Here is a 27,598-nt window from a genome sequence, read left to right as displayed (position 1 = left end):
CTGCAAAAAGTTGATTTTTGAATATTAATGTGGTGCTGCGCAGAGAGGAAGGCTCGTGAAGTGCTGTGCAGAGATGAGCTCTTGCTGCAAGACAGTGGATGCTGTTCCTGCAAACCCCTGTTGTTCCCATCCCATAAAATAGGTTTAAGTCAAAGATGTTCATTGTGGGTTCATGGAGGGAGCAAACTCACCTATCTAATCTCACAGCTAGCACTGTAGCAGTGCCGAAATTTGTACAATTTTGATAAAGTATGTAAACAAACTGTGTCTTGCATACATGCTCTAGGTTGTCCATCACAGACAGAAACATCCGCATCTGTCACATCGCAGCAAAATGGTTAAAGGTTACGTTAAGGTATTGCCTGGCTATTTAAGGCAAGGGATTGGAAATCTTCTTGGATGCTATTGGGAAAAAAACAAGTCATGCCACAATCAGAAAACAATATTTGCAATAAAGCTGCATATGTGCAAGTGCCAGGTACTTTCTTACCCTAGGGTTGGCACAGTTACCGTGCAGTCTCAGGCCACTCTGCTGTTCTATTTGTTTGTAATTAGTACATTTCCTTGCCAGATACCTGCTCCAGCCAGGGCACACTTACAGCCGTATAGAAGACTCATTAAAAGCAGGCAGCCTTCTCCTACATAGGCTGTGCTGGGTGGGTTTCCATTCCACTGAAGCCAGTGGGTGTCCCAGTGGAGAGCACAAGGTCACTTCTCTAAAAGATTTCTTGAAACAAGGTCTTAATATTCAGTCTTTGCACTGAGCTCTAGTGACCTATGGACTACTTCTGTGGTGGTCCATATTTACCACCACTTAGCTCTAGCCATACTCTTATGCCACTAATCCCACTTACATTTTCCAAGGGAAAACATTGACACATTTACCGATCTTGTTACCAGCTTTACACTGCCTGGAGAGACCCTGTGCAACCTGCTGGTAGTGCTCTGGCTCATCAAGCCACAAAGGCACTGCAGCTCAGATCTGTTCGTGCCACACACACCACACAACTAGGGGGACTGAAAGGGAAAGGCTGGTATTACTTTGAAGTCGAGCCTGCAGAATCGCCCCTCCTCAATAATGACATCCTCTGGCACTTGTGTGAAACGTGGCTGAAAAAACTTTTCCTGAATTGCGTCATGTCCACGTTCGTCTCCTCTCGAGGATGGTCTGCTCCTAAAATGAGGACAGTAACAGTTGTGTGAAAGTTACTATAGCACAGATCTCACTGCAGTGCTGAGTCACTCAGGAGGCCTGGGAACCCAGCAGTACAATTCTGGTCGTTTTTTAGCTGTAAGGCATGAGTATTGATGAACCACTTATCTTGCTGAAGTTATTCAGTTTAACACAGAAGCATAACATAGGAAAACTCATCTTTGGCTTAATATCCAAACAACGTGGGCTGTGTTTTATCATTTACATTGTTGGGCCTTGCTTTGACTAGAAATATATTTTCTAGACTATGACACATATTTGCCCTAGATACAAGTCTTTCAAAATTTAGTGTTATGCTTAGAATTGACTGTATTAACACCACAGGCTTCAGCAGCCATCCACAAATGGTAGCATTTTAGTTGAAAGGAAGTAAATGAGTTTAGTAATTACTACTTCTGGAAAAATGAAAAGTAAAGGAATGCTAGCATTGTCTAGAAATACTTGAAATAAGGTCTCGAAGAGTAGCACAGCACAGGTTTATGTATTACCTTACATGTGTTGTAGGAACCTGCAGCCTGATGTTCTCTGCGTTCTGGTGCTTGGAAAGAGGAAGACAAAAGGTGAATTAATTTACAGAGGAAGTTTAACCTATAAACCAAATGAGAAGCCATTTTGAGTTAATAAACTGCTCCTTAAAGCACACTGAATACTTAGAAGTTGCTGGGTTAAGATGTAAAGAAACTTGCATCATATGCTAACATGCTCTCTTTTCACCCTAGACTTTTTGCCGTGCTAGCAACAAGTCCTATTAATAGACCAGCTTCTTGTCACTCTGCACAGGTGATAGGTGCAGCAGCTTCATTTGGCACACTGGGCCTTTGGCAAGCCAATAACCTTTGTTAGAGGGGAGCAGTGCTGCTGGCAGTATCTAAAACGAGAGCTAAGTACAGAATGTCCTTCCCAATAGCAGGAATAGAAGTGGAATCACTGGCAAGAACATAGTATTGTGCCCACTTAAATATGGTACCACTAGCAGTGAACACATGCGGAGCTGGAAAATATTTTTCTTTCTACATCACAGCACCAAGTAAGCTTACTGACAGCTCCACAATCACATGAGTAAATCTGCTAAAGTACCCAGGACTGATTCCTGATAGAAGCTTGGATATTTGAAAAATATAAGCAGAGTTTATCACCAGTGACTCGTTTTAGCAAGGGAATCAAGCAGAGGAAATGCTACACGGACATTTTTGGGGTGTTTGCCATTACAGTGCTCGGTTCTACACTCCGTAGCCCATTCCTGTGGAACACTTAAGCCTGGGTTTAAACTTCAAACACAGAATCAACTTTCAGTTCAGGGCAAGCATCACGTAAGTAAAGATTTAGCTTTAAATAAAGTTTCAGCTTCATTCCCTGAATGAATCAGTGAATACAATAATGAATTAAAAAAAAAATAAATCTAAACATAAGCCAATTTCTCCTTCCATTTCCTATGGAGCATTTTTATGCAAAATAAAATGAGGTCTCGCTTCCTCTCTGACATCCATCATGTTCCTTTCTTGTCTGCTTTTGTCAGGTGATTGCTGGGGAGAAATAGCTCAAACTGTGTATTCCACCCTTGCTGTGATCTTAAGTGTCTCTTGCATTGAAGAGTTTTGCTAACTGCATTTGGAAAGATGAATGCCAGCCTGCTGGCTCTCTGCATGCATGCAGCAGGAGGGATGTTTTCTTTGGCAGCACAGGTGTCCAGTGCCACATCACAGATATTCCCAGCAACTTTGATCAAAGAAGTGCCAGAGAGAGCTTTTAATTGGCCTGTTCTGAATAACCAATGAATGATGCAAGTCCCTGACTAAAATGTTTTTGAACATGCCAGTAGTAACAGATTCTTGGCTATCAGCATGTGGGCTGCTAAAATAACTGCTTTGTCTTCTGTTAACGATTGCAAGCTTCTGGAAGGGATAAAACCCAACCAATCCCACCCCACAGCCCTGACCTCCTGTAGTCAATGTCACCGACTCCAAACAGTGACAGGTGTAAGTCTTGCTGTCCTGGCCAAGGCAGAACTCAGCCTATTAGAGTGGGTACCTGGATCCCTCGCTGTGCTTCTCCCTGCCTGTCACAGGCAGAGTGCTGAGGCTGGGTAGCAGCTGTTGCAATTCCTCCCTAGAGAGGTCATTCCTACAGATCAGGCCCAGCAAGGGGATGGTGGAAGTACTGCCAGCATTCGGTGCTTAAACCGCCCCCCCTCCACCACCATCTCCCCCAAACCCAAATCCCAACTGTACAGAGATCTGCTAGCAAAAGCTCTTCCCTCCCCTCTCCTGCACTGGTACCAGGAAAACACCATCTCCCCATCCATCCTTGTTAAGTATAAGCAGTTCACAGCACCACCACCAGGGAATTACTGCTCTAGAGAGAGGCCCCGCTTACCTGTGCGTTCTGCATATCTTCACTTTGTGCTTCAAACACAGATGCAGCGTTTTCTGGTCCTAGCAGCCTGCGAGCCATTCTTTCTTCATAAGTTAATCGCTAAAAGCCGAGCAGAGAGGAATTCTTGTCCTAAGTCCATTTACTATTTCAGTTCATCTCGTAAAAGTGCATTAATATGCCACAAAGTCAGGGTGTCGTCAGCGAAAGCAGTGGCTGAACAGAAACGCTACTTCTGTTCTAGTGGGTTTGCAGTCCGTGATGCCTACTGAAGTCAGCCTCAATATATACAGCACTGAAATGCATAAAAGATTAAACTGCCTGTTCATCAAAGCCTCTCTAATGCCATCTGTGGCCTTCCACGCCTCTTTTTTTTCTGCGCTGGGATTATTTATGGGTAACTGATGGCATTATCTCGGAAGCCAGAGTAAGTCCCAGGGTACCTTTCTGTTAGCACTGGGAAAACTTCCCAAGTCATTCAGCTGTGGATTTACTTCAGGAGCTAGAGGCTAGATGCTACTGTCCCCTACTCCCATGTGTTATTCCTACAAGCACCAAAACACCTGAAACTTGGCTTCCCACAAGTTTTAAGTTGGATTTGTGAGGTGAGGACAAACTGAATAAATTTATCTCATGTACAGGACATATACGTGATTACTCCTGTGTAGATAAGAATTTGAGAAGGCCTGGGGGACTTTTCCTTAGAAGAGAGCAAGACAGACCTTTTGCAAAACCTGCGAGAGCATAATATCCCAGAGATCATTACTGCTGAGATTAAGTGTGGCTGAAGTGTGGCCAGTTGGTTCAGACGTTGTTGGAGGACAAGGGGAGGAGGGCACACAGGGGTGATTGCATAAGCCTTATTTTTAGTCTGGCTTCCTATGGGAAGAAAGGCTGGCTTGCAATGGCAAACTTTCTTACAGCAGATAGGACATTCCTGTTAGGGACACGTTAACTCATATTTGACCTGACATTATTTTTCCTTCAATGTTTACGACTATATATATGTATATGATACAAGCCTTTTTCCACTGACAGTAATGGCAAAACTCATTTCTATTTCAGGGAAAAGAAGATTGGAACCATAAACACTGGGATTTTACTAGTCTGGCTCCAACCAGCAGGAAGGTTGCAACTTGCATTAAAGACCTGCTTACTCCAGCTTGTTGTAATGTGCTTCCCAACTGGTAAGCAATATTTGTCTCCAAGGTTCGGATTTCTTGATAATGAAGATTGTATTTTGTCCCTTCACAGAATGAATAGATAGGCACTGAGTATAAAACCCTCTTATATCTCACAGACTTTATCATAAAAGGTCACATGTTTTCTTTGATTGGTTATTGTTCATATAAAAAGAAATCAAAGAGGTGTACCACATGCGGTGGTGGTACTCTCTAGAATAAGCTTTTAAGTATCGGTATTTCTCCAAGTTTCTAATAATTTCAGTGGCTTATCAACCCCAGGATTAGAATGCAGAGTGAAACCTGGGCAGAGCAAACTGGTTCCATAATCAGCAGCTTTCCCTTACCTGGTTGCCATTCTGGAGGAGGTTGTCTTTGCATCGGAGTTTCTTTTCCAAGTCCTGGATGAGGGCCTCTTTTGTTCCTCGAATTTCTTGGTCAGATGTCTTCTGCATAGAGTTAATGCTAGCTTGTTTGTTATACATTGGCTTTGAGTAACTACTCGTGCAGGGAGAGAAAACAAAGTTATTCCTGTAGGCTCGCTTGGCTGTTCACTATAGACACAAAAATGTGAAACTGCTACCTAGAAACCGTGGTTCAAAGGAACTTGTAAAGAATTTGGGAGATAGGCTAGGTGGCATGACTGAGGATGAAAAACTTAAGGGGAAGCATCATTATCAAGTCAAGTCATTCAGTGTCATCCCATAGCACTGTGCACTGTCACAGTAGCTTGCTGTGGGTCACCATTCAGCATTCCTAAATCTTGCAGTGGCCTCTGTCCTGGTTTGAATGCATGCAGCTGGGCTAGCAGTGTTTTGAGAGCTCCATTGAGCTCCTGGAGAGTCTCTCCAGGAGCAAGTTCTCCCTCGAGAACTGCACTCCTGTGCAATTTCAATTGCTAAAAAAGCTCTTGGTGCTGCAAATCCACAGCAGGGTCACAAACAAGTTCATTATGTGTGAACAAATGATTTACTATCTTCTTCTTCAGGGCCCCAGAAGGCATTTCTGTTCAGATGTTCAATAACTAAGCTTATCCCACTGGGGTCTTAAGGTGCCCGTGCTACGATCACCACATAACCTGCTCATGTAATCCGTAGTCAAGAGATGATCAAGTCTTGCCATGAAAACAACCTTTGCTATGAAAACAACCTCCCCCCACATACACAAATCCCAGCAGTTACTCCAGATGCATACCTAACCCACAAGGACTCCTGCAGGACTTCTAAAAAGCACTTCTCAGTGTCTCAGCTAGCCCACTTGGTCTTACCTTCCCACAGTGCTGTGGTCAGAGAAAACACCCAAAAACCAGAAAGAGACCAGTCCAGAAACATTCAGGTTTCCTGAATACAAACTGGCACTTAAACCTGTATTTATACCCAGGTCAGCATGAGCCCCCTGCCCCTATCACCTTCCTAATACCCTCTGCTGGATTTTCTGCACTGACTTTCCCTGGGACCTCCAGCTAATGTTGGCAGGAGTACAAGTTGGTGAGAAGGCAAGACCCAGCTCCCTTTGAGATCTCACTGACCTTGGGAGGTATTTGGATTGCAGCCCAAAGGCAAAATGATACAATACTTATTCAGGAAAGAATTTGGTCTTTGGTCTTAAGGGGTAAAATTTTGAAGTGGCTGCCTTTCTGCTAGTATGTATGATTAATGAAAACTGTATTGTAGGGAAGTCATGATCATGATGTAGAGCCTGAAAATTCTGCTGAGACTTACTAGGAATTTTAATGCTGTTTGTATGTGAAACATACTGCTGCCTTCCTCGCTGTTCACAAGGCATGTGTGTTGAGAGAAGTCCATTTGAGATGGCCGCCTATCTTCTGCTCTGGATACCGTTAAACAAGTGATTCCCATCAAATCACACTAAACCATTCAAACCGAGCCCAACAAACGTGCAACAGCCAGTGGCGTGGCTGCTGGGCAGTTCAATTCCTCATTTACACCCATCTATCCCACAGAGACACCAAAGGCAAGCACTTAGCCTCCTAACCTGCCTCACTTCACGCATGCAAAGCCCTGCCTCGCGCATCAGAAGTCAATGGGAACTGGACCATTGGCTTCGGCCAAGCTGGCCGGGTTGGGGTCGGGTTGGTCAGTGTGCAGGAGAGGCCAGGCCAGGCCAGGTGAAAGCGAGGGGAAGTTAGCAGCCTGTGTATACTTACTGAGGTTCCCCAGGAGGAGTTTGGCTGTTATAATCAGGCTGCGAGGGTAGCACTGAGCACAGGAATGCTGCGGGGGGTTGGTTAGGCATGGATATAAGCCGTTGCCCGGATGATGAGCTAGCAGGAGACTGCGCAGACGCAGGCGTGACGGGATATGTGGATTCCTTAGGGGCACTACAGGAAGGCGAGGAGAGCGTGATTGAAGAGCTCAGCGATGACGAGGAGGAGAATTTCTGCCCACTAGGGTTACGAGGCTGTATTAGAATGGAGGACTGTTTGATTTGTCTGCTCGGCTCTGTAGAGGTTGCAGGTCCCGGAGGCTGCTGTTGCCCTTGACACACATTCTTAGACTGGATAAAGTGTTTTGGACGTTCGTAGTTAAACATGGTTGGTTGGCACATAGAGGAAACGGATGGGAAATTATGGGCACTCATAGGAGAAGTTTCACGACTGTCCTGGGTTTTTGTTGGTGATAACTGGCTTTGGATAGGTGGCGGGTAAAAACTAGCTGGTAGGCCACGAAAGCTTTCTTGACTGGGCTCCTGGATAGAATGGAACCCTGGCCTTGCAGAATAGAGGCTGTCTTGGTGTGGATTTTCCCTTAAGGAAGACAATACAGATAAAGTAAATTGTACGTCACAATTTAACTTGCAAAAATACCGTGTTGTGAGCAGTCATTAGCAGTCTAAAGAATTCTATGTTCAGGCAGTTGACAATTAAAGCTTAAGCTTAAAATAAGACAATTTAGGATTGATTAGAGCTATTTCAAAACTATGCAAATGTTTCAGGTTAAAAGAACAAGTCACGCACTCCATCAGACCCAGCTGCAGTGCTCACCATAGCTATCATATCTGCAAGAGCCCAGTAATTTCTGAAAGAAATAGCAATTGGCTTGTTGCAACAACCCATCACTAAGTTCTTGAATTCAGAACTTCTTATATCAAATTGAGATTTCAGATTGGAATGTCAGGACGGTGTTTTTCTGTTCAAAGAGATTTCCTGAGATTTGCTGTTGTGGCTAATAATTGCCAGAATGACATAGCCACAGAATAAAGTAGGGCACGCCAAGCAGCTCAGAGGTCCTCTATTTATTTTGGAAGTCATTGATATCTTAGCCTGGTATCCCATCAATTTACAGAAGGGGAATGTTTCATTTAAGCAAACTTACTAAATTTGTTGAGACTGACAACTAACTTCAGCTCTAGGATAAATAAACACCAGCCCCCACTCCTCCTCAAATAAATGAAAAGCTACTAATAAAAAATGAGAATGTAAATCCACACAGTTACATGTGCTGGAAAAAATTGTAATCTTGCCCCACTGAGATCAGCTGTTTTGCTGCTATATATACACAGTATATTGTATTCCTCTCATTGGAGAGCCCAAAGAAGGGATCCACAGGGTCAGAAATTCCTTGGGGGGAGATCAGCTGAAGACATTGCTCTTGTTTTATGAGGATTTAAAGCTTTCATTTCCTACAAGTAGTTGCCAATATTAGTTGTAAATTAACAGTAACTAAACAGGTTTTGTAGTAAAAATTCCCTAGTTTTCCCCTTGTCGTGTTCTTGGAATCTGAAGCCAGCTCAAATTTTTGGAGCATATCCAAACTACGTTCTCATTCACTAGTGCAAAAAAAAAGGTCGAATCTTGTTTTTGTACCACTTTGATATCACTGCCTGTGTACAGGTTCATTCATTTCATCTACAGGCTCTGTACAGCAAGTCACCTTCACTTTCTTTTCTAGAATACCGCAGTAAAATAAGATACTAAACGAACACTGCCCCATGATGCACAGATCCACCCGTCGCAGCAAGGGATAAGTTGCATTTCCCTCAAATCATTCCACCTTGATTGGAAAACAAACAGTAAACTTTTGACTTTACCAGATGAAAACAAAGAGCAGTAAGAAACACTTCCTTTCTGTAAAAAACAAACAAACATTTTTCCCGTCTTTACACCCACGGTACCCTAAAGGTACATTTTTATCTTAGTATTACCCATCGCATTGCAATTTCTCATGCCAGCTCAGTAGCAGATTTGAAATAAAAAATGATGGAAAAAAAAGGACCTTACCTACAGCCTAGAGGTTGTCACCTGGGCTTTAACCAGTATTTTGGGAAGGGGCCGTCATTCACTGACACAGACTGTCATAGTAGCCCTCTGCGTAGCATTATAAGACCAGAGACTTTAATGTGCTGCCAACAAATGACACCGCTGGACCTGCCTGTCCTCCTGCTACACCAGTGTCAGAATAAGAGTCTCCACCAGCTCAGCTCTCTCGGGGCACTTCATTTAAGGGCCAGAACCTCATTTTTTGGCAGGTGCCTGTGGTCAGCAAATCACGTAGTGTGGGCAGCAGTAAAACCTGCCTGCATGGAGGCACCATGCCCTTGCATCAGTGTCCTGTGCCCGTGCCATATGCCCTTGCATCTCTACACCCCATGCCCTAGCATCCCCAGGTCCTTGTGTCCATGCCCCACTGCCAGGCTGGGCTTCCAAGGCTCACGGAGGAGCTGAGCCCCTCCAGGAGGGAGGCCCAGACCCCGCTCACTTGGGGAGGTGAGACAGGGCCCTCCTACAGGGCCGGTGCTGGGATGGCTCCGTGGGGCTCAACCCTGCATGCCTGCTGTGGGATGATTGGCTTCGCTGTCGGGTTCACAACTTGGAGCAGCCATGGGTGTTCCCAAAGCCCAGGTATTTGTTTGATCCCACTCCATGCAGTCAGCAGCTGAGGCTTTGTTTCTGAAGGCTCTGGTTTTCCAGGGTTGCCCAAGCTGGCAGCAGCAGCGGGCATGGAGCTCCCGGCTCTCCCCACTGATAAACTGCTGAGGGTCAGCCTTGTTCCCTGCGACATCCTGGGAGTAAGCAGGAGAAAGCAAAGAACTGAAGAAGTCTGCAGGTGCTGAACAGAAGAGCAGCTTTTGCCTGTAGCAGGCAGCAGCAGAGGGCTGCTGCAACACGCTGAGACACCCCAAATCCTGCTTTGTTAAGCATCTCAGTGAAACTCCTTCTTTCTCCATGTCCCATAACTGTTAGCTACAGCAGCTAATTGTCCCGGTATTGATAAAACTTGGTGCTGCTTTTAAGGCTTAAAGGCAGCAGATACCGAAAGCTCGAGGTGAATGCAGGTGAAGTAACCCTGCAGCAGCACCCATCGGTCGTAGTGTGCAGCGGTACCCAGGGCACGGCTCCTTGCACAGTCGAAAACGGTGGCATCACTCGTGGGGGTGAAATAATCAGATGTGAGCCTGAAGCATCAGTCCTTCACTGAATAACACAAATTAAGTATACTTGATGGTGAGATGTTATTTGATGGTGTATTGCTATTTGTGGGCATTATGTGTGTTAACTTGGAATTAAATATCCAGCAAGACTGTTTTCACCAGAACAACAGATCCTGCTGGTAGATTAGGTGATTTGTATCCCTTTGATCAAAGGCTTTATTGCTTAATTACATCTTAAATTATCATTATAGTGTTTAAGTGTCTTAATTATACTTTAGCAACTGTTGCCTAACATGCACACTATTGTTTAAAAAACCTCCAGCCCTGTAAGCACAGCAGCTCAGGCTGTGTGTGGGCTTTAACTTTTCTCTTTTCTCCCTTCACCATACTGGTGAGTCTTTCAGCACAGCCGTCTTCAAGAGTTAATCCACATTTAGGGTTTGTATTTAAACATCAACTCAGTATTTGTGAACTAAATCTACACAGCAGGTGTTAATTGAGTGCTAATTTATTTAAATTCCTCCTGATGAAAGTGATTAAGGGAGGAAGCGTGTCCCTGGATGTTGGAGAGGTTATTTTGTTTGTTGTTGCTTTTTATTTTTTATTAAAAAAAAAAAAATCACGTAGTTTGTCCAGAGGGAGTTGAGTACTTTAAAAAGTAAATAAAAGACAGTAAGTGTAGCATGATCGCTTGTGGTGTAGGAAGCTGTGAGCATGCTAAAGGTCAAGCTCTGTGCTCAGACAGGCTCTCTGGCTTCCCGGGGACTTCAATGAGGGTGCAGTGCATTCGTTTCAGAACTGAAGTTGGCTGCAAGGCATCAATTTGAGGACAGCTTCGTACACTCAAGAGGCTGAACGCAACCGGGAGACTTGTATGAATGAGAAGGAACAGGAAAAAGTGACATCCAGAAGGTAGGAAAAAAACTTGAAAGAGCTAGAAGCTCAAGCGATAAAAAAAGGCAGAGGACTGAATCTAATAGCTTATGTTGGGGGTAACTTAATAGTACCTTGAGCAGCACTGTTAGGGGTTAGCTTTTCTGTACTGCTTCAGTTTCCTTTCTATGAGCAGTGACGCACTGCATCTGATCAGGTTCTCCTAGTTTCTTGAGTGATATAGTAATGAAGGTCTAGAAAAAGCTACAAATCTTCTGTTTATTTACTAAGCATTTGTAAAAACTACCTAAAACACCTGGCAGTATACTTAATGCATGAAACCTCTTCTTTGCTTGGGTTAACTGGCTTTAATAAAGATGATAATCTGTACAGAGTCTAGCAGGGGCTGGTTTTGCTCTGCTTTTTTAAGGCTGTTGAGAAGGATGCTGTAACCTGTAGCTACAAAAGCCTTGAAAGAAGTAGCTGCAGTCTTCTCCAACTGCATTTTCCAGCTTTTGTAGAGTGACCGTTGCTAAGCAATAGTTTGGAGAAGTATGAATACAGGGACTGCATTCATTCATCGTGGTACTCGTCAGTATTTCTTTTTGTCTTCAGTAACAGTTTCAACCATGTACGTGATAGAGTTATATGGCTGAATCTTTTTACCAAGGCAGTTAAAAATAACAGCTAATCATTAGAGATGATAGCTTAATTTAACAGCAACAATGTTGAGTCCCATTCACAATATTTCAAAGCACATGACAATAAGGCTGCGTGTTTCAAAAATATTTAAGTGCTCAGAGCTGGATACTTCTAGAAAGTCTAATAGTTTTTTCTTTGTACCTTGTGGCATGTAAATGCCTTCCAAAATGCGGTTCAGTATTGCTGCCAACTGAAAGCACTCTGCAGCTCTTTGACTAGTGTTAACTAAAAATGTTAACTAGTGTAACATTTTATATAAACCACACTTTTTCAAAGCTATTTCAAAGCTGATTTTGGTGAGATGTTATATCCCTTCATGCAGGATGTCACATATCGCATTAAAAACCAACCAGGACTTTAAAAATGAAAACCCAAGCACAGCTCACCAGCAGTGCTGCAAGCCATAACCATAGCATTGCCTGGGTTTTGTGGGTGAGCTTGGGGCTAAATGAACAACACAGGGGTCTGCAGGTTGTTGAAGCAAACCCTGTTTTTACTCAGTAATGTGGTAAAAAGTTCCTGTGCACAGAGAAATGTGTATTGCAGCATGGTCTCTCCAGTAGTAAATTTGGAGGAGGGTGTCCAGAATTGTTAAAACAACTGGTTTAAAGTGGCTGAGCACATCCAGAAATAATCTATAGCACGGAGAATGGTTTCTGTCACAGCCAGACGTTTACACACGATGTAACAGTACCCCTGTAATGCATTACTGGCATTCAGCTGGGAGAGGAGGCACACGTCTGCCTCGTAGCTTCCCCTTCACAAACAGAACTGAAGAAGCTGCTTTGCAGTGCTGAGTTTGGAGCTCTTCACTCTTGGTATTTGAGGTCTACGTTAATGCCAATAAACACCTGGAAAACTCTGCTAAAATTTGGGTGTGAGTTCTAACTTGTTTAGTTTCTCTGGAATGGCTAAACAACAGATCTAATAATTCCATAGGTACATAGTTACTTGAGAGCTGTATTTGGGACAGAAATTGGCTTCAGTCTTGATATAAGAAGAAATGTTTTTTCTTGAGGAAAATCCTCATCTCCTGAGCAGGAAATGGCCCTGCCATGACACAGGACAGTTTTCTTTCTATTCAGTGGGTTACTGGTTCAGAACTTGTCTCCTACGGAGCACTTTATAGGTTCAGTCTGCTCCACGCTTAGAGCATCTCAAGCTTTGTTGCTATTTTACAGTGGTGAATGGAAACATGAGGTGACGCCACTTGGTCAAGGCTCCAGAGGAACTTGGTGGCAACAGAGCAGTTACTTGAAATTTCCAGGTACTGTGACCTTTCACTTTTCTCTGCTGTGGAGCCAAAGACCTTTTAGAGGATAATTATTTGGGGCTATGCTTTTAAAGTTACTTAGAGATAGGCATTTCTGCAAATACCATTATTTACCTACCCGAGCCTTTAGATTGTTACATACTTTGCCAAACGGAGCCTGTGCTGTTCTGTAGCTAGGCTGGTGTTGCAAGCTCCTATTGTCATACAGGCAAACAGATCAGGTTATTGCATGCCCATGTGTTTGCGCTGTTAGGGTATGGGACACAGGAGCTTTGCAGCTGTATTGCTGAGATAACTAGAAAGTTAATTCCCTAAGTGTAGTATAAAACTGACCAAGGGATGTGAATTTTCTCTTTTTCTTACCGCAGAGGAGAAGCTTGAGGTGAATTCTCATAAACGCCGTGAAAATCTTCAGCTTCGCTCTTTGAATTCATCTGACTGAAGTTTGTGGCTTCCGCTCGATTCCCCAGCCCCGGGGTGTCCGTGCTGTAGGACGGCAGGCTGGGCACGTCACGATCCTTGGCTGCAGCTTGGCTGTTCCTCGTGAAGGTGGGTTTCTTCATGGTGACTTGCACAGCTGGCAAGCGGGCAGCACCTGCAAAGCTTTCTAGGTCTTTTGCTCCTGGAAGTGGAATTGTCCCCAGGTCAGGCAGAAAACAGTAAGGGTTCATCAGTACATCACGCTGCAGTTACAGGGAGTGAAGCCAGTATGTCTGGGCGGGTGGGTGGGAGTTCAACCTGCCTGTGCCCTGTGTAAACCAAAACTTGCACAGCTGCATTAGCCAAACTTGTCTCCTCACTGGGGCTGGTGAGCTTTGGCTTACACACAAAGTGCGTTCTGTTTAGACAGCACAAGCCAGACAAGTCGTGTATTACAATAAACAAGGTGTCAATACAACTGGTGCGTTGGGCTAAGCTAGGGTTCCTGAATGGATGAAGCTCAGGGACGAGACTCCTCTGTCAGAGAGATCTACATCTGCACCTTGTCGTCCTGACCTATGAAGAGGAAGGGCCAAGAGCAGAAATGCAAAATAACTTGCATTCAGCTTTGAGGAGCACCCAAGCTGATAGCATTTTGGGGGCATTTCTCTTTGAGCCTACAGAAGTGTTTGGGTCTGAATTATGGTTGTTACATATCTGTGGCTATGACTGGCACTGAACAGCAGCAAATTAATTCTCTTGTGCTTAGTTGCTCTGCTCAGAAATCCATATATGCTTACCTGGAGAAACAGAAAGATGTGCACTGGATGCTACAGATCCAAATTCATTTTCAGCAACACATTTAAATATTCCAGAGTCCTCAGGAAAAGCTTCTGTAATGACCAGGGTGCAGACTTCCTCTGAAATGACACATTCAGGCACACTGTTGTACTATAAAAGCTACATGTCAATGTGTAGGAATTGGTCACTGTAGAAGGACTGTTACTTAGTGGTGGGGCTTGGCAGCAATGAAATGCAAAAAAAGTGATGTGAAGAGCATAGGAAGTCAAAGGATTCAGAAGGAGCAAAGGAGAAGGAAGGATCTTCCTTCCTGGGACTTTAAGGGAACAAGGCGCAACTATATATATGTATGTATGTATATGTATATATATACTTTTTTCTTTTCTTTTTTTTTTTTTTTTTTTTTTTTTTTTGCTAAAATGCATGTTCTCTTGCACAGGTTTAAACCCCAGAAAAGCCACATAGTTTATATGTTTTCCCTTAACATATAGGGCACATGTCTTTGAATGTAAAAGGATGATATTTCATTGTTGTGGAATAAATTGGGGCCTTTCAGGTGTTTCTGTCAAAAGCAAAACTCTTAGTCTGACATTGCATGTGGTCTTCTGGTTACTGTTTGAGCATGATTGTTTTATACTGGATGAGGTGGGGAAAACTAAGCTTGAGGTAGTAAACCAGTGAATTGTCTAACAAAGAAATTTGCAGTGTACTTACCAGGAACTGATGATGAACAAGCCTCTGCTCAAAATAAGAGAGAAAAAAAATTAAATGGTTATAATGCCAGACTGGAAGAAAGACCTTCAGCCCTCTCCCTTTCCCAGCTTAGCTGTCAGTGAGGTTACAAAAGGGAACATCTCCCTTTCTGTCCATCAGAAGGAATTCCATCTGGACAGGGGAATGTCAGGTTTGGCTGGGACCCGATGGTGTGAACACCTCTCTGCTGAGGTGGTAGAGAAAGAGCTCCACTGACTTTGGAATTAGTCCATCTGTGAACTTGGCCCACTGGAGCTATGACCTCATGCTTGGGATTATGACAAATTGTTTAAAATGTTCTAATTTTTTTCCTTGAATTCATCATTAGTTATAATGCGCAGTGACAATGCCCTCGTGGCTCAGCAGTACCCTGTCACTGTGCCAGTCTCTCCCCATTGCTCCTGCTCTGCTCAGGCACTGTCAAAGAAAGTGTAAACTCTACACAAACACCTGCAACTTCATTTGATACTTTTAACCTTAACTCAAGACTCTATAATATGTACTGTCTCCTAATTTTACAGCAGTTCTCCTGCCTCTTCTGTCCCTGTCCCAGTAAAATTGCATCAGACTGGCAGAGTAATACCTACTTTTTCGTAGTATTCGGAAATCTGCAGAATCTGTTATCTGATCATATTCTCTGTACCAGTGAACGTGTAAGGTGGGTGTAGCACGAATGCGACATTCAAATACCACCAATTGACCCTTTGTAGCTCTTATGTTTTGTAGACCCTGGGGGAGGAGAAATTGGCATTAAGTGGCTGACAAAAGTGTTTCCACACTGGAACAATTATTATGGAACAATACACCCTTCAGTGAAGATGATTTGGTGTCCCTATTTTATTTAAAATAATTTATTTAATTCTAAATGTATTTGAAGAGGCTTTTGAGTGGAGTTTCTTTCACCTGTAGAACAGTGCTTATTAAAATGCTTTAGCTTAGTTATGCATTCAAATGAAGATAAAAATGCAGGAAAAAAAACAAAAAACAAATCTCTTCCACTGGATACAACACAATAAGGAAGGTTTCTGTGAGAGATTTCCATTTCAGCCTTCTTTGTAGGAAATAGATGACTTTATGTGAGTAATTCTGTCTGGATCAGCTACGAATTAAGATGCTAGTTTGATAGCATCACTAATTAAGTGTGCTGGCTTTCTTGAAATGTGAATGAGCCAATGTTACAGCCTGTAAATATTTTCTGATAGAACAAGAACACTCAAGATGTAATGGTAGCAGTTGAAGTCACAGAACAGGCCGTGTTGCTCAGACAATGTATGCTCTTTACCTTTGTGAACACAGGTGTGCTTCCATAGGAAGACCCAATCAGGCTTGCCGAGGGACTCTGCATCTATATATAGTGAAGAAAGGCAATTTTTTTAGCTTGAATTTCTGATCTGCAGAAACCTGGTTATGTTGTCGGCACATTATTTGAAACAGAAGAAGATGACAGTGTTTTTTCTGATCATGCACCAGCCTAATACATGCCCAGTGGCAGTCTATGTTTAAATGCTCCAAGAGAAAATGCCTCACTGGACTGTTACCACCAAATCAGTAGAAAGAAGAGCTGATAACTGGTAAGTGTTGCTGGTCTTACATTGTAAGCCAATTTGATGCCCACATCTTGTGGTTTGTGTAAAGATCTGTGTTGCTCTCTAGTAATTGTCCCATTCTACAGAGATCTGTACCTGATTTAGTTGTTTCCAGGTCTAGTTTTACTTGTCATCCATGGTGCATGTGGTAACTGCAATGAGGTTGAATGCAGAGAAATGAGAAGGAACTTCGGTATTCTGTCTTGGCATTTCCCTTAGAGCTCAACTGACATAGAGCTTAGAATAAGGTCTCTGATTAATCAAGAACAGCAGTTTTAAGGTGATCAAATACTTGCAGAACAAGATTATGTCCTTGTTCTATGGTGGAGTGTTGATGTCTGCTCATATCCTTCTCATTTAGCTTTTGAACCATGTGTCTCACATATAAACGTGCAACTGAAGCGTTTGGGTTTGTTTTGTTGGGGTAATGGTCTTTTTTTATAATCTCTCTCTTCTCCAAAATAACCCAGGTCAGCCTTTTCCTCCCAGCCTGATTTCAGATGTCAGTCGGTCTCCAGATAGTCTGAATTCCCCAGCTCTTGACTGAGTATGTGCTCTAAATCAACTCTCTGTTCTGAAGGGAATCTTTGAAGGAGGCTGACAAATGGCTAAGCTGTGTGGCAGCCACTCAAGTATTTCCAGCCTTATCCCCTGCTCCATCAGTTCTCTTAGCAATTCCAGCTAGGAAATGTTCCAAGACAGAAATCCTTTTTCCAGGGCTTAAGGTCCAGATCTTGATATTCATGATGACCTTTGCCTCTTTGTCACTTGTTGAATATGCGTGTGAGCTGATCCTTACAAAATACCTCTAAGATACTATAAATAATAATCTTAAAAATGTGTAAAGTGCTCTTTGAAGATTAATAGGTAATGACTGAATTAAAGTGGTACAACTCTGGGGGACTGACCAGCTGCTAAAGACTTCATTGGCTGAGGAACCAATGGTCAGCAAAATGCTGGTGGCTTTCTACTTTTTCCTAGTGTGTGGGGGGGAAAAAATATGGCAGGATGGTGACAAGGACTTTAAGAGGCTGAATATAGTTGACACAACGTTTGCACTTACTGTGACATTCCCCTGGCCCTGCCAGGATGCTGAGTCTTGCAAGGAGGCTGAGCCTTCAGATTTACCCTGGGAACCTGAAGAGACAAACATAAGGCAGCGTGTTTAGAGCCGTCTCATTTTCCTTAGACACAATGGCTATGCTTTGTGAACAGAACGTATGCTGCTCAGAGAGCAAGTGGTATGTGCCAAAGAAAATAGTAGCATCCTTCAGTATTTGAGAGTAGGCTTAGGTCACCTCCAGAGCACGGCGGTGTTTAACCAAGGCTGCTGGTACAGACCTTTGCAAAGTACAGAGTTAACATGTGAAATTGGGCTCCAGAGTTCTGTTAGGGTTTTTCTGTGTTTTGATTGAAGTATCTAACCAGATGCAGATAGGAGCACAGTGCAGAGATATGGAGGCACCTCCACAGACCGGGCTTTAGGTACCTCTGACAGGTCGGTTGGCTATAAAAACAAAATCAGTGTACACATCTGAACTCTTCTGAGGCTTTGCATAATGATTTGGTCCAAATAATTTATCTGAGATGTATTCTCTCTCCCTGCTTTCTGTCCTTCTCCAAAACAATCAAAAGAGATTACAGAGAAGGCTGATTGCTTTCTGGTCGGAGTGGCCTGGTGCAGCCACCTGACAACCATAGGCAGCCACGTGAGACAATGGGCTGCTTTAGGGCATCTGGACATCCCTGGTGAGAACATGTCACTGTGCCTCGTTCAAACCTGCGGCGCTGCCCTTGGCCCTGATCCAGCAGAGCAATTACGCATGTACTTAGACCACCCATGGCCTTCATATTTCTGCCTGTTGCTCTTGAGTTATAAGTATCCCTCAAGCAGTTCGAGGATGGCTCCTGTCCAAGGTTGTATCACACAACCATCAGCAGGGCTGTGCTATGATGCAAGGGCTGCTGAATAATCCTAAATCCTTGGATGTGGGAGGGAGGGCAAGGGAAGCCAATGTTATTGAGTTGCCCTGGGCTCCCGCCACAAACCAATGCTGGCTGTAGTCCACCCTGGATCCCTGTGATGTTTGGCATTGCCTCCTTGCAGTCTAGCAGGTGATGGGCAGTGTAGTCGGTTTTCAGTACCTGTAAAATGGGCTGATTTTTTTTCTTCCAAAGAAAAAGGGTGGTAAAAATCAGACGTGCAGGTTGTTAAAGGAACTTGTGGGCTGACATACCTGCTTTAAAGGTCTTCCCACACAACTGAAACAGCGTTAACAAAGTGGCATTGTATGACCTACAGCCCTTTACTTCTGTACAATGAAAGACGTAATTCTCCTGTAGGCATGCTGTTGCTCCTAGCTGTTCCACTCTGTACAACTCTCTTTTTTTGTCTGTTTCAAATCCATGATCAATTCTGAATAGGGGAAGGTGTGCATACAAACAGAAGGGCCAGATGTGCCCTGAGCAAGGGTAAGTAGTGAAGTGGTAGGACGTGAGGCTGTGGCAGGCTGGGGTTTAAGGCTGAAGCATGGTGGGGTGCTTCAGGAGGCTTGCTCAGGGGGTGGGACGTGGCTTATCTGAAGCTTGAGGCAAGATCTTAGAGAGAGGATGGCCCACTTGTGACAAGTTTCCAGCTGTGATAAAATGGGCTCTGATCTTTAGCTCTAAACAGCTAATGCCAGCACTAGCTTCTGCACTTGTGCTCAAGACAAATTGTTGTGTGGCATTATTCACAAAGTGGTGATTGCAGCTAAGACCTGACGTGGCAGAGACCGTGGCCAAAGATGATGGCTGTCAAACCTGCAAGTGAAACTGGGCTGGTGCCATGCAACACTCAGAGCAGTCAGCATTCACCCAGGGAATACCAGAAGCTATGTGTGTGATGCTGCAGTTACCAAGCTCAAGGAAGGACAGGCTAATCCCTTGCCAAAGCAGGATCCTCCTAATTTTATTGGGAGGAGGCTCCATGATAGGGAAGTCTGTGCCTGCTCTAAATGTTTACTGTCTGAAGCAGAAACCGTCCATGAGGATGGCGTTGCTTGCAGCACCCTGATTTGTAGCCCAACTCATCCTGATGTGCACGGTCCGTGTTAGATGCTGTGCTCTCATCTCACATTGCGTGGTCCTTTTTCAGTTTGCTTCTAGTGAGGGTGTTGCGTGTTTTCACAGCTAATGTTGGACTTGGGTAATGAAGAGTTCAAGGGATATATATAAAAAAAACAAAAACCAACAACCTTAAAAGCTTCATCACCTAAAAAGGCAGCTTTTAGTCTGAAGCTCCAGGTCCTCCTGAGCTCCCTGTTCTCAGGCACCCGGGGTGCTGTCCCTGAGTGCTGCCGGAGCACCAGAGCACCGTGGTGACGCTGTGCAGCTCTGGGCTCCCCATGGGCCATGCCCCCGGCCCGTTTTGCCTTGCTGAGCTCAGTGGGCTAGCAGAAACGTTGGCACCGCACAGCTTACGCCCTTGAAAGAATACACAGCCAGGGCTTTACCTTGGTGAGTCGTTCCAGCAGTCTTAGTGTCTCCTGTAAATGTCAACCTTTACTTAGTGTAACCCTAGATCTTTGTGAGGAGGATGGAATTAGACTCAGCCAAATGAAGAGTCCGGGGACCTTTGCAACCCAACACCAGAATGATTACAAGGTACATACAGATCATGCTGCTGACATAAACCATAATGACGACATTCTAGCATTACCTGAATAGTTGACATGGCTGCAGAATTATGCTATATGCAACACAGGGACAAATTTAACATTGGGTTAGGAAAGTATTAAGGCTGCATGAAGCCCTTTTGCCAGGTGTTTAGATCATGGAAAACCCATTAAATCTGTTTTCGGATCAAAATGAGCATCTGCTGCATCTGAAATACACTGTTATAAAGAGTGTGGGGAGCGGGGAGGAGTGCGATTCTGAATCTACATTTAGAGGGAGGGCAGGCCTAGACTGCATCAGCATGTTAATGTCCTGGCATGCCTTTTATTTAGAAAACAGGCTGAAATAGAAATACAGGATAGCAGCCTTCAGTCAGTTTGAGTGATGTATTCTGCAAGCCATCTGCATGCACTTGGGGGTGTTGCTTATTTTTACAGAGCTGCTTAAACTTTGGGAGTGTACGCTAGACACTTGGATGTCTTGTGGCAGTGCCCTACACAAATTAACAGTGATTTGAAAGTAGGATCACAAAGAATGAGTTTTTATTGAAGGCAAAAGCACTGTCTTGAGCTGTCTTCTGTGCTACAGGGCTAAATGGGGAGGTCGTCACCACTTCAGCAGTGAGTTTTCTAGTTACAAGTTACTTGGTGACATGATTATGTGCCATGAAAGCAGCTTCTCTGTTGCTCCTGGGGTGCTGGGGGGTGGTGGTGAATACTCAGGCTTCTGTAGGACGTGAGAAAAGAGCAGTTTTATTGGTTTCATTTCCCACCCAGCAAGGCTCCTGAGATGACTGGCTAGGTGGCAGGGAAATCCGTGATAGTTTCAAGCTGTGCAATGAATTCTTAATGGCTGCTCTTGGGATGGGGAGGTGGGTGGGCTTGAATCAACTGAGATATTCTGAAAATAAGCAAACAGCTGAAGAGGTTGTTGTGGCCATTGGTGAGGTATTTACAGAAACTGCAAAGTCCTGCTTGGGTTTGAAGCTTGATGGGAGCCCTTCTAAATTATAGAATTGCAGCTGAATACTGAGGCAGTTTTTGTAGCATATGTTCAGAACATGTAGCGCTGAAGTGTGCTGTTTCAAAGGTTCATGTTGTGTGTGTTAGGTTTTCAATGCCTTCTTCCAAGCAGGTAGGATTTTAGATTGGCATCTGAACAATTGTAGGTGGAAGTCCTATGGGGATTGCCATACATGCTGTCCAGGAAAGACAAAAAGGTGCGCTGGCTTACAAGGACAGCTAATCCCACAGCTTGCTGTGGGATTTGCAAAGACTTCCAAGCATGGAGAACAGCACAGCTGCTGAGAAGTGTGTCCGGCCTCCATACCTGGAAGTCTTTGAGCTTAAAATGAGTTTGACCACTGTACAGAGCAGAACGTCACGAGGAATGTCACATCCACACCCTGTGGGATGTTGGTGTCCATGGGCAGAGTGCCGGCACGTGTGCACTTGGCGTGTTATCACTCCTGGTACATGTCCTGCTCACTGTATGGTGTGAGAAGAGGGGCTCTCATCACCTCTCCATCCACATCACCCCCTGCTTGCCTTGAGGCTCCCGGCTCCAGCCCTTAGGGGTGAGCCCGGTGGCTCCAGGTGGGGCTTGGGGGCCGCCTAACGGGGTGCTCACCCCCACAGGAGCCAGGCCCCTCACCCAGCGGTTGGAAATGGGCAGCAGACAGGGCCAGGAGTGAATTGACTTTGTCCCTCCTGTCACACACCTCCTTTGGGTACAGCTGTTTCTCAGGGCTGGAAAATCCTGGCCGTCCCACCCCTTGTTCAGGCAACAGCTGAACTGCTGCCGGACATCGGACACTTGAGTCAAACTGGAGTCAAACAGTTCCTAGAACCAAGTGACCAAATCCCTTTTTAAGCACCGAAATTAAGATGCTTAGAGCTTATTTTAAGAGATGCTAAGCTTCCACTTGAAATCATGAGGGTCCAAAGGGGGTAAAATAAGTCTCAGGGGGCTCCTCAGCAGGAAGGTTCTCGTGCCGTGACCACAGCCTGCAGCGGCTGCTCGGGCGCTGCAATGGGCACAGCCTCAGCAGCTCCTGTCGGGTGATGCTTGTGTGGGAATGGTCTCTATTGTCCCAGAAATGGGTTTGTACCCCCTGTGTGAAGTAGAAAAAGTCACCTTAGGCTCTTCGGCCAGCCAGTTGCCCCTGTCACCCTAGAGTGCGGTGGTGACTTTGCTGTGAGTCATCAGGAAGATTAAGTTAACGGGGCCAAGGAAGAGCGCAGCCTAGCCAGCTCGGTGCTTCGTGTGGGCACACCTTCCAAGGAGGTGGAGATCTCATTCCAGCAGGCTTAGGAGATCTGAATCGTGTGGTCAGTGCATGGAACTGTGCATGACTCAGGGGTTTGCTATCCGGTGCCCGCGATGACTTGCTGTTTCTCTGCATTACATCTGCACTTTCTGCAGCGCGTGGTGTGTTCTGATCCCTGCTCTCCCCAGACCAGACCCGATACTTACGTATGAAGACAATTTTTGTGAACAGCACTGAATGAATTGTGACTGCAATACCATAGGATGGCAGTACTATATTAGTAATTACCAAAATGGACAAAGTGGAAAAAAAAAAAAAAAAAGCCTCTTCTGTCCCAGAGCCTCTTTCTTTTGCCTAGCATTTAAATTGCATTGAACAGAAACCAAGAGAAAGCATGGCCTCAGGTGGGAACACATTCAAATGTGATGTCTGTAGGCTGATACCAATAGAGAAGTTACCCTCAGAAGCAAATAGTAAGCTGGGGTAGCTTTTGCAGAACCTGCATGATATCTTTCTCCTGCTATAGCTTCTGCCATCTCTTGTAACACAGGTGTGCCCTGGGTGGCCATCCCACAGCGTATCCTGACAGTCAGCCAGATCCTTCTGTCCTGCAGCCCTGATGTTTCACAGCTGGTAGAGCCGCAGATGAAACCTCCTGAACCCTGCCTGCCCATGCTCTTGCTGTGCAGAAGAGAAAGTCGAGGTGAAAGCAGAGGTGAGTGACCGAGTTTTGTGCCCTGACCCTGGCACCTTGTCCCTGCTGCCTCCTGTGCCCCGGACAGGGGAAGTCACTACACAGGGTCAGTGGCACTTGGCCTTCAGGCCACCAGCGACCACGCCACCACGCTGTATCTGGGTGAGTCACCTCACCTCTGTGCCCGCTGTGATTTCTGGTCTTAAATCCTGTCTTGTGTCAGCTCCACCAACACTGGTGATGCTGGCACGTGTTCAACCCGTGGAGCCACCAGCAGTGGGGACAGGCAGTGCCAGTGCTTCCACGCATGGAGCAAATTCCCTGGATGAGATTAAACCCTTAAATTAAGCACGAAACCCAGGTTTTCCCTTGAGAGTGTTTGCATTGTGAGGCCAGTGTTATTTAAAGCTCTCTCATCTCCAGTTTCACTGACATGCCCCGAGTTTTTTTTTAGCTCGCTGGCCTCCCAGCAGCAGGGTGTCCGTCTGGCTGCTGGGGACAGCCGTCCCCATGCTACTGTCCCATTTTTTTTAAAGTTATTCCAGCCACAGAGCTTTTATACAGAGCATAAATCATGCGTGCAAAGTGCAAATAATAAGAATATCACTAGTTTAGAGGCATGTTTGTAGAATTAGGTGATGTAATTAAAAGTGTCAGTTCCTCAAGTTGTCATTATTCAAGCAGCATAAATTAAGCCATTGCTGTACAAAGAAAACGTTAAAGGGAAATAATTTTACAAAACCCAAGCCATTTCATAGAAATTGGAGCTGGCAAAGTGTTCCATAAAACTAAGTAACTTGCACAGATGTTTCTCAAATGCACAATAAAGGCACACCTGCTCTGTGTTTTCTGGTTTTGATGCTAGGAAGCTGAAGACCGGCCTGTTTCAGCTCTCACAGTCAGCTCTAATGACAGTGGCACGTGCCATTCCCTAGGTTCAAGGGGAGCAAAAGGTTAGTTTAAGCGAGGAGCAATGGCATTTGGGCTTCCACAACGCCCTGTGTGCCTGGCTCGTGCTGAGCACTGAGCTCTGTTGTTGGGGAGCCCACACGAAGGCTGGGTGTGGGCTGTGCAGCAGAGTCCCCTCCAGGAAATCTGAGCAGCCTAATTTTAGCTACGTGTGGGGCATTTGAGCTGGAAGCAGCTGGTGTCATGCAAATCTGTCAACCTGCCAAGCAACCTGAGTGCATTGCTAAAGCAAATGTGTTCATTTCCACCCAAAGGCAAGCTAGAAAGCTAGGCCTGGGTTTAGCATGCACTTGACTTGATGTAAACCACAGCAATAGCTTTGGAACCACAAATGGTGCAGTGCCTGGAATCTCAGATTTTAATGCCATTTCATTAGAAAAGTGAGACTCGACTTATTTTTCTCACCCCAGATTGCATTTTATGCTGGCACGTACCTGTTTCTGTTTACAAGTGCTAGAAAGCTTTTCTGGTCATATACTTTCTGCTCCCCTCTTGTGAAAAGGCTTCTACAGTAAGAAGTTCATCTAATGAAAGCCACCGGTGGCCTGAGCCTAAACTGCTGGTGGTCCCTTGATCTACCAGACATCATGCTGATTGCTGAGGAGTCTATCTAGGAAGCGATCTCAGTGGGTGCTCAGGTTTCTGTCTTTTTGGCAGCTGACACACCAACTTCCTAGGTAGAAAAGTCCTAAAAATACATCAAGGCTTGAAATTTCTGCCTGCCAGAGAAGGACAGAGAGAGGCTGTCTGCTAAACTCCTGCATAAGTGTCCTGTAAGCAAGCTATAATGCCTAATGGCTGCAAAGTCTCAGGAAAACAGAAGTGCCCCATGTAGTGCCTGCTAGGCGGGGGCAGTGGTGCCCAGCTGCTCTGCAAACAGGCAGCGAGGGGTTGTCCCCATCAGCTGTAGCCTTTGGAACTTAGGAAATGATGATCTGAAGGCTTCTCTGCAGTGCATGACATAGAAAAGCCAGGGCATTGTCTCTGCCTGCTCCCCTCTCCCCCAAAAGTTTGCTTATTAAGAGAGCTGGTTGATAAATGTGCTCAAAGTTTTAGAGTTAAGCATGCAATAGAGGTAGAGATGAGCTACAGTTCTTGTTGACTGTTTCTGGTGAATGGATGAAGTTCCTCTCTCAGGCAGTGAGGACTAACCAGTGAATTTTGTTACTACCTTTCAAAGCATTAGCACAATGAGACAGTGTTATGCAAAAAGCTCTCAGATACCCCATATTCTCTAACTGATACAGCTGAAAAGCCGAATCTGGAAAGGATGAGTTGCCATCCAGGCAACAGAGAGAATAAAGGTCCTGCCAAGAGGCTGGTCCTACCCTCAGGTACACCTCACTCCCCGCTCTGCCAAGGAAATGCTTGATCCTCAACTGTTTTTTTTCATCTGACTTTGGAAGGCTCAAAAATCCCCTCCCTGTCCATTATTTTCACTGCCCTCTGGATAAGACCTAACCAGAGTGTGTGAGATGTTAATTGTGCTGTGGCTGCTGCATGGCCAGGGCAGGAACAGGGCGTCCTGCCTCCTTGGCTGCTGTAGGGGAATACCCAGGGAATACCCAGGTGTTCTCATGGCTCATGCTCGTACCTTTGAGTTAATTTGCTGGTCTGTGAACTTCTGTGGTTGCAAACAATGTGCTGTTAGAGGATCAGAACAGTCTGCTGCTGCTGAAAGGTAGAACGGGATGAAAGACTAAATCCAGATCCCATGCCTATGGCTCTGGGAATCCCTCTCCATACAGTTCTCAGTGCTATGAAAAGACTCTCGCTGAAAATATGCATTACGTTCTCTGGCCACCCTCTTCCCTGTAGCATCTCTGTCCCTGCTCTTTTCTTTTTTACCTGCTGGTGAGCCACCTTTAGGAAGAAGCTGTGGAGCCCAGCAGATGCTCAGCAGCACACCTGAGCCTGCAGCCCAGCTGAGTGTAAAGCAGCAGCTGAATGGCACTAAATGAAGTATTGGTGGATCGGCTGCTTGCGAAGTAACTTGTTAATGGAGTGAGGTGTTCAAAGGGGAGAGCCCATCATGGCTTCACCCCATGCACACACGCTTTGGGGCTGGAACAGCCTGGTTCCTGGGCACGAGGGTAAGAGATGCTCCAGTAGGCAGGCATGCTGTGGGGTGGCCTCGCCTGGCTTGCCAGGATGCCTGAACGCCAGCCCTCAAAGAGTCTGCAGGTAAGGCAGAGCTCAGCGTGCCAGACAGGGGAGCACCACGATCAGAAATGGCAAATCACAGCCCTGCCTCTCCTCCCCACCCCCTGAAAAGCTATCGCGTAACTTGAGAGTGTAATTAGTATGCTGGAAATTAAAGTATTACTCACCTCTAAGCCATCAGTTTGGGTTTGGGGCTCTCGCTGCCAGCGGATGGAGTCAACGCTGAGTCTTGAAGTGGAAAGTCTGCTCTCCTCCCACTCCCCTCTGAGGACTGAGGGCTGTCTGGGGTGGTGGGTTACATTTCTAACGTGCAGATCCCTGCTCATGAGTGATGGCACGGCGGGAATGTCAGCTGGATGGGAATAAACTGCAGCAATTTATTCTCTCCAGCATGTTTGAGAGTCGGCAGAGCCGCACCATTAGCTGGAACAAAACAGGCCCAGTGTTGGGATACAATAGTGGCCAGCTCTGGAGTCGCTTACAATTTACCCTGGTAGTGCTCCTGAGTGCTGGAAGGACGCCAGCTCAGGTTGATTGTGATTCTCTGCTTTGAAAGGGGGCCAGAAAAAAAAAGAAAGAAGCGAGACAAACCTTTGTTAGAAGCAGGCCGCTTTTAGAGCTTTTATACAGATCTGGAATGTAAACCGTTTTGTATTTACTCAGGGTATTAAAGAAATTAGGGGCTGCTCCCACTCTCCAAATGCTGAGGAATGCAGGGGACGGCTTGCATTTGGTGGAGCCTGTTTACACCTTGCCGACTCCAGCAGTTTTGTGTTAGACTTCTACCGAGCCTGGAAGCTGTGCAAAGTCCTGGGAGCTGAAGTAATGTCTGGTGGCAGAAGCATGTTGCCATTACACGTTTAGGTATCAAGCAAGGTGTGTTGTTCGGTGAGGTACCGTGGAGGCGAGGAGCTGGAGCCGGGGCATTTCTGCAGCTCTGGGTTGTGTCTGGGCCCAGCGTCAGTGCAGCGAGTTCACCGGGATGTTCCCGTGCTCCAAAACACTGCTTTGCAGTGCTCTGGGGAATCGCTTTGTGCAGACGTGCACGGGTAGGACGAGATGTCCCCGAGCAAAGCTTTCCAGCCACCCTCGTTTTGTTGCTTTCTGAATGCTGTGGCAGGGATGCAGCTTTGCCACTTGCAGGCTTTCTGTGCGGTTTACAGTTTGGGTGGATGTTTACATCATATTACCATCACAGACTGTGGTGCAGGGATGCTCTGGGAGCTGCACCTGCTTCCTCTGAATGTGTTTTGCCTCTCCAGTTCTCTCTGTGCTCTGAGACC

General features: G+C 45.4%; 1 protein-coding gene and 1 long non-coding RNA gene across 21 annotated transcripts in view; one reads left to right on the top strand and one right to left on the bottom strand.

The window, feature by feature from the left end:
- The window catches only part of MYOT (myotilin), a 29,247-nt gene extending 2,609 nt beyond the window's left edge, over positions 1-26,638 (bottom strand). Inside the window, exons 1-12 of one of the 4 annotated variants that reach the window (XM_068698421.1) lie at positions 26,483-26,638; positions 17,627-17,700; positions 16,260-16,322; positions 15,565-15,706; positions 14,939-14,962; positions 14,224-14,343; positions 13,367-13,625; positions 6,932-7,531; positions 5,112-5,262; positions 3,587-3,685; positions 1,702-1,751; positions 1,042-1,174 (exon numbers count right to left, since the gene is read on the bottom strand). In XM_068698421.1, the coding sequence (XP_068554522.1) occupies positions 1,042-1,174; positions 1,702-1,751; positions 3,587-3,685; positions 5,112-5,262; positions 6,932-7,531; positions 13,367-13,625; positions 14,224-14,343; positions 14,939-14,962; positions 15,565-15,706; positions 16,260-16,322 (1,641 nt within the window). In that variant the 5' untranslated portion in view covers positions 17,627-17,700; positions 26,483-26,638. Of the gene's footprint in view, positions 1-1,041; positions 1,175-1,701; positions 1,752-3,586; positions 3,686-5,111; positions 5,263-6,031; positions 6,887-6,931; positions 7,532-9,004; positions 10,425-13,366; positions 13,626-14,223; positions 14,344-14,938; positions 14,963-15,564; positions 15,707-16,259; positions 16,323-17,626; positions 17,701-26,482 lie in introns of those variants that run through there. The other 3 variants (XM_068698422.1, XM_068698423.1, XM_068698424.1) reach the window with 3 other exon arrangements.
- Positions 1-27,598, top strand: part of LOC137864354 (uncharacterized) — a 48,017-nt gene that overhangs the window by 885 nt on the left and 19,534 nt on the right. For 4 of the 17 annotated variants that reach the window (XR_011101439.1, XR_011101432.1, XR_011101441.1 and 1 more), the window contains exons 1-4: positions 10,430-11,067; positions 12,912-12,997; positions 13,372-13,552; positions 23,040-23,204. This is a non-coding gene — a long non-coding RNA (uncharacterized lncRNA). Of the gene's footprint in view, positions 1-4,648; positions 4,771-10,428; positions 11,068-12,911; positions 12,998-13,371; positions 13,553-16,374; positions 16,549-23,039; positions 23,205-27,598 lie in introns of those variants that run through there. The other 13 variants (XR_011101434.1, XR_011101433.1, XR_011101440.1 and 10 more) reach the window with 11 other exon arrangements.

The sequence above is a fragment of the Anas acuta genome, chromosome 14 (genome assembly GCF_963932015.1).
Source record: "Anas acuta chromosome 14, bAnaAcu1.1, whole genome shotgun sequence".
Lineage (NCBI taxonomy): Eukaryota > Metazoa > Chordata > Aves > Anseriformes > Anatidae > Anas > Anas acuta.
The sequence above is the reverse complement of the archived record's forward strand: the minus strand, read 5'-3'. Positions and strand labels throughout refer to the sequence as shown.